This window comes from Helianthus annuus, chromosome 12, assembly GCF_002127325.2.
Source record: "Helianthus annuus cultivar XRQ/B chromosome 12, HanXRQr2.0-SUNRISE, whole genome shotgun sequence".
In the NCBI taxonomy this organism is placed as follows: Eukaryota; Viridiplantae; Streptophyta; class Magnoliopsida; order Asterales; family Asteraceae; genus Helianthus; species Helianthus annuus.
This window is the reverse complement of record NC_035444.2, coordinates 132395527-132407320: the sequence shown is the minus strand read 5'-3', so window position 1 is coordinate 132407320 and position 11794 is coordinate 132395527. Positions and strand designations below refer to the sequence as shown.

The following is an 11794-nucleotide window of genomic DNA, read 5'->3' as shown; positions in this document are numbered from 1 at the left end:
TTGCAGTTTGACGCAATTAGTCCCTTAATTGCGCAAAGTAGCGCGAAATGCCGTTTAATGATATCTAAGCCTTCCATGGCCCATAATAATCATTCCCAAGCATATACTTAAATATTACTATGCTCCCGTTTGCTTAAATGGTCCCCGAATGGCGTAGATTCAAAAGTTGACGCTTTAGGCCCCTCTATTGCGCAAACTTCATCATTTATTAGCATTGAAGCCTCATCTAATCCATATTAGGCATCCTTGAAAGTATTATTAAACATCACGATGCTTCGGGTTCGCTAAAAGATCATTCAGAGGTATAATTAAACATATTGACACTTTTAGTCCCTCTAATTTGCAAAGTTGCGCGTAACTTTACTTATAGGCATAAAAACCTTAGATGGCCATTACTTGGCATTCCCGAGAGTACAATCAAATACCATGAAGCTCCCGGTTGGTTAAAAGGTCACTCAGAGGTAAGAATTAACATATTGACGCTTTTAACCCTTTATTGCGCAAACTTTCAATTAATTACGCAAACGGCTACACTTAATCATCAAGTGGCACATTTATGAATATAAACATCGTAAGAGGTTATTTAAAAACTTATTTTAGGTATGCTAACACATTCAGTCCTTTTATAATCAAAGTTTTCGATTTTTCGAAAAAATTAGTCCCTAAATTTCACTGTTTAACTTCATTAGTGTTTATTACACGTGTCAATACATCATTGGACGTGATTTTACGAGGTGTTACATCCTCACCCCCTTAAAAGAAATCTCGATCTCGAGATTTGTTAAAATGCTGGAAGTTCTTTTTGTTGCATAATGGACATGACTTCTATAGCATATAATGAAGCTTTATCACTAATTGAATTTTTTCGGCTATCTCTATTAAAGATATCATATGTTCATGGGAATTAATAGTGTTGTCAGATTGCATATGCTTTGTTAGTAATTCATATTACATAGTGTGATCACTCGATCGAGCCACATAGTCACCCGATCCTGATCAGTTGACTATTGAATATTGTTACGAAACATACATGTGGGTTCGGATATACATGTGTAGAATAACTGTTATGTGCCATTCGGTGATTATTGCATGTGCGCACACTATGATTATCATCTATACGTGAACCTTATGAATGTAAACTGATTTCGCATACGTGAATACCATAGGCTGTGACTGTTTAAGGGTGAACAAATAGCTAGTTATACCAAGCAAACCAAGGTGAGTTCACTGCTCTTTTCCAAGCATGCGTCCCGGGGAGGGACATTGGGTAAACGTTCCGGGGAGAAATGCTGTGTTATTGGGATGTTTGTTAATACTCGCATGTCTATCACCTAAGTCCCATCTACCGATCGTTGCCGGGGAGGCAACGGGATATTAGTTAATAGCACTATTTAGGTTTGGCAACCTCACACCATACCGGGGAGGTCGGGAGTGAACTAATGATCCCAGTCTTGACCATTGCTTTGATAGAGGCAATGGGGTTTGGGCAAAACAACTTTAAGCCATTAGCGGTAAACGAGTTATTACAACATCAAATCATTGAGTCGTCTTATATACATATCTGGTAACTAAAACGTGTAACAAACTTTGAACTCACCAGCGTCGTCTGACACACTTGTCTGCATGCTTGCAGGTCGCTAGATTCATCATTGTGGACTTGCTATCTGGGAGCGCTGGAGTGGTCATGGATCGAGACTCTTGGATACTCGTTTATTTGATTATGAACACATGTTTGAAACATTTGAATTACTATTTACATTTTGCTTCCGCTGAATACTTACTTTGGTTTAACTCATGACTTTGATTTATATTTTGAAATGAATGGAATGTTTTTATTAAATATTATGCGTAGTTCAATGTGATTGGTGGCTTGGATCCTGGTATGTCACACGTCCCGCGGTGTATCCGCATGTGGTATTTTGGGGGTGTGACACGTTATACTTGTGATGACATGATGAATTACATGAGTCTGAAAGGATATGAATTTGATTATATGTCTTATGCTTGTTAGTTGTGACTAAAGAAAGTCACATGTGAAATATGCGATTGATATGATCGTTAACATGTACAATTGTGTATGCTAACGAGAATGTGATTTGGTGGCATGAAAGTAGAGGAATCATGTCGAGATGGACTCAAGCATTAAAGGCTAACGGGTCAAGAGGAGGTAAGGAAGCGGATACGGACACGGATGCACAAGGTAAGTGATTTCCGAATCACTTCTTAGTTTGTTAAGTAAAGTAATGTTCTAGTTAATTAAGCATGATAATTGAAGTCAAATAAGGAAGGGTTGTATGAAATTGATGATTTACTTTATGTAGGCCGAATGGGTCAAAATGTAGTTTTACTACTATACCGGAAGGGTTGTATAAGTAATGATTACGGTACTATAACCGGGTATGGGTAGAATTGTACATAAGTACGCTAACCAAGAATCGGAGACGCGGATTAATAGTCTAAAGACTCGGTTGTGAGTTATGGTTAATGGACAAACAATTTCGCGATTTGAAATTGTATTAACAAAGTTTGTTTTCGTATAAATGAATGAAATGAATAAGTTCAACGCATACCGGGTATCGGGTGCATAAATCCCAAGTACGAAACCCCGGATAATGTAAAAGTATTATAGTTATAATGTTCATGTAAATTTTGGGTTAAAACAAATGAGTAGTTTGATGAAATCATGAGCGGGCCGAATAATTTGTAATTGAATAATAAGCTGAAAGCGCGTAAGTTAAGAATTTCTTTAATCCAGATGTGGGATTTTGAGTCCATAGGGTAGAGGACCAATTTACGATCACGTAGGAAGAAACGTGAGGTTAAACGGATAAACGGGTTGAAAGTTATGCGAGTTTTAGTGCGTACGAACGATGAAAACAACACAGCAGGAAAACCCACTTTCGAGAGGCCGTCGCCGACGCCTCATGGAAAGTCGGTTTTTGCGGACGCGTTATTTTCCTGCCTACGGAGGTTTTTGGCTACGCGTAAATGCAAGGGCCGTCGCCGACGCCCCCTAGGGCCGTCGCCAACGCCCTCCTCATGTCCTAAAAGGTGAAATTTTGTTATTTAAGTGATCTATGCATTGTAGGCTTCGGTATATTATCCGTGGACTGCGGTGGGCCTCCCAAACATGATTTTTATCGTTCCTTTGATGTATATGGGTTATAAATCTAAGTCTAAGTCCCATGTGATTAATGTATGAGTAGGTAAGAGGTATGCAAGATACTGATCGTGTACATAGGAGTGTATGAACGTATGTAGATGTGTATTTATGTATATGTGAAGATACGTAGGAGTATGTGCATGTACGTAGAGATGTAGAAATGTAGGTATGTATGTAAATGTGTATGTATGTATGTATGCATGAAGGTGCGTATGAGTGTATGCAAATATGTAGAGGTATAGGAAGGTATGTACGTATGTAGATGTGAATGTATGCATGTAAGAATGTAAGTATGCATGATTTAGATACGTTGAGTAATACGTTAATTGTGTGCCTTGAGGATGAAAAGTAATGCAGGTACATTATTGAAGCCTCACTAGGATACGGACACGCAGATGAAATGCTTAAAAGTTAGAAAAATAACGAAATGGGGAGGGTACAAGAATAAATTTTGTTTATGTATTGTGTGCTAATGTTATGATTGTATGTGGTGAGCGCAGGTTGTGCAAATCATGGACGATTATCACGAGGAATAGAGATCGAAGACCGAGTCACAAGATAGATTGTACAGGATTCATTGTGAATGTACTTTAGCAGACGGATGTTATGTTTTTGTTTCGTAAAACAGATTGTGTAATGAAAGAAATTTTACGGCACGAATTTCCGCTGCGACTTTTGTCAAAAACGTTTATGGGTTTTACACACCACCGTCGACATCACCACCACCGCCACAACCAACCACCGCCGCCGCCACCCACCGCTACCTCTGCCTCCACGCACCCCCCGGTCACCACCACCCGCCATCGCCGCCTCCACCGCCACTCGCCGCCGCCGCCACCATGCACCGCCGCCGCCACCCACAATCACTACCATTGACCCCCACCACTGATTTTATTCTTTCGTTTTTCTTGCTTACCAAACAATACACAATAATAATTCATTTCATTCCCACATGGTAGCTAAACAAGAAATGGAATGGTAATGATCCATTGCATTCCCTTGTTCATTACATTACCTCGTCTATTCCATTCCCCCGTCCATTCTATTACCCCGTACCAAACATACCCTTATACATGCTCAAACAAGTATAGGTATAAGGTATATGAAGGAAAAAAGGCTCTAAAGTTTCATTTTATATATATGTATTATAATATATGTGTCTAGTGGTTCTGATTGCAAACTGTGATTGAGCTTTTACAATGACAAATATGAAGGAAAAAAACTTGAAAGTAGTGTTGCTTTTTTTTGATCGAGTGATCAAAAGGCTCAGTGTTGTTTCATTAATCATTATGTATTAAGAGGAGCAAAAGATCTCTACAATGGTCGAATGGACTTTCTAATAATGAGTTACTTGATTGTTATTATAATTAGTGTGATTTTAGGTAATTATATATGATGCAATACTTAAATATAAATCTCCACCAGCTTCGTATTTGATTTTAATAAATTGTTTATATTGAGATGATATGTACAAAGATGTTTGTATTTGATTTTAATAAAATTTTTGTACTAAGATGTTTGTATTGTTTTTTTTTTTTTTGGATTTTCATACGTTTCCATGTATTTTGAGGATTTACATGTAATTTGGATTTTCTATGATGTTTTGTCTTTTTTCCTTTATAATTATTTATCATTCAGTACAGTTATTCAGAGCAGCTCTTACCAAACAGATACATTTCACTAAGCATAAAAGTTTAGAGGGGTAAAATAGTCAATTTGCACGGTCATTCAGAGATTCAATTATACGACATTTATTAGCTCAACACTTACGGGTTAAGAGTCTCCTACCCAGTAAAACCTCTTATTGATTTAACACTTAATGGGACAAAGGTTGCCGAACACTTTCTAATTCTAGAAAGATCCTTGTCTAAGAAAACATCTCTAACACGAAGATGGTTGTAACACATGTTTGAGTATGTATGTAACAACTTGTATGATCTCTTCGTCTGTGCATGCCATCCCATATTTCACTGCATAATTAAATTCAAAAAATTATTCTTAGAGTGCTATAGGCGTAGCTTGGGTAGTGCATTCGAGTAGATTGACGCCAACAAACATCCGGTTTGTGATTTTGGTGACTACTACCCGATGCATTGGTTTGTAAAAAGTGAGGCGAAATAGGTAAAGTGAATTAGGTACTTCTCCAACATCACCCCAAGTGATTTGTGTAACTTTTTTATGATAATAGGTAAAAGCAAGGTGTAATAATTTAATTATTTATTTCAAATTGGATATTTTAAGTTGCGACTCTACTACCCTTAAATATAGTTCATTTTCAACAAATAGAAATTTCCTATAATTATTATATACTGAAACACTTAAACCCTTTTAAATGTTGTATAATAAAAATAAACTATTAACTAATCACATATTTATGTAGAATATAAAATGAGATGATATATAAAAATGAAGAAATAATAAAATTGTTAAAAACCAACGCAAAAATGTTTTATTCTCTGTTTTAATTTATAGTTTTAAAACTCTGGAATGGAATGTAATAGATAAAATTATAAAAGTTCCATATTAAAAGGTAAAAACTAAGGATCAAAACATATGGGGTGGTGGCGCAGTTGGCTAGCGCGTAGGTCTCATAGCAAAGAGAGTGATCCTGAGGTCGAGAGTTCGAGCCTCTCTCACCCCATTCTTTCTTATTTATTCCAAATCAAAATATTTGTTCAAACAATGCACGTGTGTGTCAAATAATAAATCCAAAGCTAATTTTTCTTTTATCCCCGTTCATACTCCTGAAATCGAATTTTAAATTCAAAAGGTTTTTCAGTTAATTTAAAATCTGCATTCGCTTTCATAGATTCCAAATTAAAGGAAGCCGTTTCGAATAGCCCGAGATGAACACCCCTAATAAATCATGTTAGATTAATCTCGTAAACGGAGCTTTTGGCTTATCTGGAGTATTATCAATGAATTTGTAGAAGCACGGCCAAACAACTAAATATAAAGAGAAAGCTTACCCCAAGGAATAACAGGAAACTCCCATCTTTGTTTAGGAACCATAATCACATACGAGGCAACCTGCGTGAACAGATAACACTTGCTAAGCACATGACAAATAATAAGTAGAAACTTGATTTAAAAAAGCGTGATACGCTGTGAGGCATTTTGAGTGAATGTGGCACGCGTTTATGTACAACCAAAAAAACTTTACTTACAACCAGAAGATACCTTATCTGTTTTACATAAGAAACCTACTTATCAAGTAAACCTTTCATTATTTATACATCCCTTAGTAACTCAGTTGTTAAAACTCCTAGGGACCCTAATGTTGACCAGTTTTGACCCATGACTATATGAGGCGCGTCTTTTTACCCATGATGCGTTTTCTTAGTGCCCCACGCCTTTTTAAACCAAAAGCAGAAATAAATCACGCTAATTTATTATTTTTAAATATAGTTATAAACATGCCAGGATTGATGCAGCCAAAGAATGGGAAGAAGTATATAGCGTTGTTGTTTCCTCTTTTTCGTAAAGAAGATCCATAATGTCCATGCATACTTCAAGATTCATATGATCCCCAATTGTTGCAACTTCTCTAACAAACATAACGCGACATAATTACCATAAAAATAAGAAATTTTGAACGTGAAATAGATATATCGACACATACTTCAACTGAATAAGTAGATCTTCAAGGAACCTGAAGACGATATCTGATGTACCGATCTCAAAATTCAATACCTTCCCAATGTTAAGCAATGGTGTCATATATACTTGCATGCTTCTGCATAAATATAGTATGAAAATTTACCTGCATGAAAATCACCTCCTGCACAAGTTTCTTCATCCATTACTATAAGAATCACAAAATAATACTTCTCCTTTAATAAAGTTTATGTTAAATCAACAAATAATTTGCTTACAGCTTCTGCGAAATCTCTAGTTGTATAATGCTGCTCGTGTATTATCTTGTCTGCCAGAATTTTCAACTTCTTAACGGTTAAGGGCCGAGAATCGTGTATCTGCGAATTTTTGAATTTATGAGGTGCTTAAGATTTAAGAATTTACATTTATAGTAAAGGAATAATTTCATATATCCTTCTTAAAACTTGAATAATATCATATCTACCCAACAAAAAATCATAATATCAAATATAGATAGAGATATGTATGACATAAATACCCCTTCCTTATGTAAAATGTAGGTTATGAGAGTTTGAACTGTAAGGAAAAAATGAAGGGTATAATGGTCATTTTATTAAGTGGGTAGATATTTAATTGAAGTGTTTTGAATGGGTATATTTGATATTATTTTTTTTGTTGGGTAATATGATAACATGACAAGTTTTTAAGGATGCAAATGAAACTGCCCCTGGCAAAAAGTGTAGGTTTAATGATATTGCATGCATACTTTGCTTGAAATCCATATTGCAATAAGAGCAAACAGCTGAAGATTGCTTTCTGTTACTGGTTGTAAAAGCCAGTGTCTTGTAATACCCTGTAAGGATCTTTGAAAGGAGAACCAAATAATTATACAGCCTAACACCTAATATAAACTTGTTTCCTTGCCCTTTGCCCGTTTGGGTCGGGGGTGTTGTTGTTTGTTTGGCCTTTTGCCCGTTTGGGTCGGAGGTTGTTTAATTTTCAAAAAAAAAAAAAAAAAAGTGTGTCACAATTCACTAAAGCATAGAAACAGTCACTTTGGATGCTTTATTTTGATATCTTCGAGACCTAAATATGCAGAAACAGAACACGGAAATATTTGTTTGTCTACCAAAAACTATCACTTTCCAAGGTCTCACAGCGGAAGCTAACTTTCCTTTATAAGATGTCAGATAACAACTAACCCTTATCAAAAGTTGATGGCTGTTACTCATTGGACCCTTTACAATAGGGTAGTTATATCAAAAGTGTTTAGCAAAGTGGTATTGTCCCGTCCACAGGGTTTTTGGTATTTATTTACTATAATAGAACTGGGAGATATTAGTAAATATTATAATTCGCTAAAAGATTATTAAAGATACTCGAATAACTAGCACTGAGATCAGAAAAGAATGACAAAACTATGTGTTCATTCAGGAAGGATTCTTTTTGCCAATCCATGATAGAATGAAACGAAATAATATCTCCATATCAAAAAATGCAACGCATAAATTGACTCATAGATCAATAATTATTTCCTTGTTCTGACAGATAACACCTACAACAACAACAAACTTCGTACTCCAAACTAGTTGGGGATACCTTGGTGGCGCGCCTCAGATGCAAGGCGCTCATGAAAACACATCAGGCGCTAGCGCTTGGGGGTGGCACCTCATGTATTTCTGGGTCAAAATTGGTCAATACTAAGTTCTTTAGGAGGCTGATATGTAAGAAGGTCAAAATTAAGGTTTTTTGGGGTGGCTTCTAGTTGTAAACAAAGCTTATTTGGTTGTACATAGTGCAACCCCTCGCATACCTACCTACCTACCTGATGTGCGCGCCTCACGCATTGGCTTTTAAAACAATAAGATGATGCAAACCAAAAAAAAAACAATATATCCAAAATAATCATTTCCGCTAATCTATGCTTCTAAATACTAAACCTATAACAACAGTGGTCTTCACCTACTAATATCTATATACATAACGTTCAATTCATATGAGGCAGTGAGATTATATATACATTTATGCTTCTCAGCATGAATCATGATCACATACACAATAACTACTCCAATAATCAAATTCCAGATCATTTCATCCAGCTAGGGTTTGATCAAATCAGAAACAAACAACAAATTGAGCTACATATTCACATGCAAACTTCCATTTTAGAGATGAAAAAGACAAAGTACCTGCAGATGATAGGGCAAAATCGTTCAGCAAAGAAGGAGAATGCAGTGTACTTTACGATTGGAGGAACTTGGAGTTGCTGTTTCATTTGTTTGAATCAGTGAGAGATAAATGGCGATTTGATTAGGTTTACGAATGCTTACTTGAGCAGATTGGATGAAGAAATCTAGCACCCGGATTCGCACATCAGAGCACAGTTCGATCGTCATAATTTCGTTGTGGAAATGATCAGATATTGGAGGGAAACTCTTGATTATATTTATTATTTAAAACTGCTTTAAACTATATTAGTAAAAGTTATTAGGCCTATGCGCTGTGGGTTGAGACATACATCTATATCATCTCTCTTTGATTCATAATGGTTCACATGAATTGAACCAAGTTTACCACGTTTTGATGATTTTGAAGAACTTTTTCAACGGCCAACTAAATCATCGGATGAGCATCCTGGGATGCCCTCAATCGAGCAAATGCATCCCCTCCTCCTCCATAAGGTCAGAGTTGGATGCATACCCGAGCCACCAAGCCACCAGTTCGGGGAAAACCCGTCGCCCGTAGGCCCAGTGCGGTGTTTCGACCATTAGAGCGATCCACAGAAATGGGGAGGTCACGCATGGGGTTCCTTATAGTTTTTTTTTTTTTGAACGATCAACTAAATCACTGGATAAGCATCCTGGGATACCCTCAATCGAACAAATGCATCCCCTTCTCCATAAGGTCAGAGTTGGATGCATACCCGAGCCACCAAGCCACCAGTTCCAGGGAACCTGCCGCCCGAAGGCCCACTGCGGTAAACCCCGGTTCGGCTCGGTTTCGAACTGGCGAAACTTCATTGCCACCTCTAATATCCTTCAAAGTGATGCTAGTGGGAATTGAACTTAAGACTTCAAAGAGAGAAACCAAGTGACTAACCACTAGACCAACTTGTCAGGACGGGTTCCTTGTAGTTTAAATGAACCCGGAATCTAAAAAGACATTATGTCCATAAATAAGGATATCAAGAAAGTTAGGGTCGGAATGCGAGAAGTATGGGCTTGGAGAGGGAATCAAACCAACTTTCTTGGCCTCAAAATTTAGGGAAGAGATTTGCGAAAAAATCGGTGACAAGGTTGAAGTAGGGGGGTTCTTCAAGTGGAACAAGTGGGTCTCTAAAAAGGTTTCATTTTTCGTTTGGAAGTTGTGTCTTGGATGCATCCCGACTGCGGATGCCCTTAGGCGTCGAGGTATTGATTTGGTCGATGTAAGTTGTATAATTTGTGGGGTTGAATCTGAGACAGTTAATCATGTTGCAGTGGAGTATGTGATGGTGAGGGCAATATGGTGGCATGTGTGTGTTTGGTTGAAAGTTCTGGTTCTCGTGCAGTCAGAGAACTTCTTACAAAATTTGGATGAGGTCGATAAACTTAAAGGCTAAAAAAAAATGGAGAAAAGTTATAGGGGTTGTGTTTTCTTCGATAATATTCCGTTCCGGGTGGGGAAGGTAGTGGACACCATTAAAGAAGAGACCTATATGTAGATCAAACATAGATCACCAATAAAGAACATTTGAGTGCGTTGGTGTGACTTTAATGATAGAGATGTGATTGTGTAATTTTGTTATCGTGATTCTTTTTGTTTTGGTTTTGCTTTTTTTGGGACCCCCAACTTCTTGTTGGCCCCTTTTATCGTTTTTATTATCTCTAATAAAAATGCAATTGTTCGAAAAAAAAGGGTGATTTTAAGACAAAAATATATTAAAAAAATAAAAGGGCATCGTGGTTTGGGTCGATCTCGAGAAAGAGCTTTTATTAGAAATGGAGATGTATTCAAGATTTTTTTGTTCAACTAGTTTATTTAAATACTAGTGCTAATACCTGCGAATTTCGCGGTGTTGATAAATGATACGTCTCTTTTTTTTAGAAAAAAAAGTTAGTTTAAACTGATCATAAAAGAAATTGTATGCATGGACATATTATACAAATCTGAATTGAACTTTAAAAAACAATGAAAGTGATGGAGAGTGTGAAACCCGAGTGTTAACGTGCTTATTTTGTGTGATTTATTGCTGTTCATGTGATTATACGCTTTAAATGTGATAACTACGAGTGTTCGTGTGTTTTACAGGTAAATCGCTTAAATTGGAATGCTTAGTGATGAAGCGGGACGTCCGAAGGTAATAAATAAGGAGTTGGTTCAATGCAACAAGCAGAAGAGATTGGAGCTCATGGTCTGCGTTTGATATGTTTACAGAAATTACGGACCGTAGCCTACGGTTTTAATCCGTAGGTAACGGTTATGATTGGGAGGATTATTATTTTACTTTTAATAATACAATAACATTAAAAATCAGCACATGCAGCCGACATAGGAATGATCACATGAATTCTTATTTTGAGATCATAAAAAGACATGTGAATGAACATTGAAAAGAAAAGCTGGTTGATTGGACTTTGAGGAGATAAGACACAATAGAAAAAAAAATCAAAGGAATTATCATAATCATCGAAGACAGCAGACATCATCATTCGGTTTCATTATGATCATTCTCAATATTGGCGGCAACATATATACACGCAGACCAAGACCAAGAGGGGAGGAGATTGGCAGCTATTTACGTGACTCTGTGCGAGAAATTAATTAATTCTTGGACTTGATGGGCCGACATATTGAACACGGGCCGCATATGGGCTTGGAGAGGATGAAACATCACGTGAAGATGTGGGCTTGTAGACTTTGGGGACTTTCTTTGAATTGGGCCATCACACGTGAAAGGGAGTTTTGACTTTGAACAATAGGAGGGATCATTATCTTCGACGGCAGTGGGACGCAGAGAGGTAGATAGACGCCTATGAAGATCATCCAACCCTA

At 37.0% G+C, this 11794-nt stretch overlaps 1 protein-coding gene and 1 non-coding gene across 2 annotated transcripts; one reads left to right on the top strand and one right to left on the bottom strand.

The window, feature by feature from the left end:
* Nucleotides 1-4890: 4890 nt before the first annotated feature.
* On the bottom strand, nt 4891-10417 carry LOC110895684 (cyclin-J18). The gene is made up of 9 exons (XM_022143007.2): nt 9091-10417; nt 8950-9026; nt 7527-7623; nt 7039-7137; nt 6927-6944; nt 6786-6856; nt 6584-6710; nt 6133-6193; nt 4891-5133 (listed from the first exon to the last, which is right to left on the bottom strand). Exons 1-9 carry the CDS (start codon nt 9154-9156, stop codon nt 5045-5047), a joined length of 705 nt encoding a protein of 234 aa, XP_021998699.1. The 5' UTR covers nt 9157-10417; the 3' UTR covers nt 4891-5044.
* Nucleotides 5719-5804, top strand: TRNAM-CAU. The gene is given in 2 exon segments: nt 5719-5756; nt 5769-5804. It is a non-coding gene; the product is annotated as a tRNA-Met (tRNA).
* Nucleotides 10418-11794: the final 1377 nt, after the last annotated feature.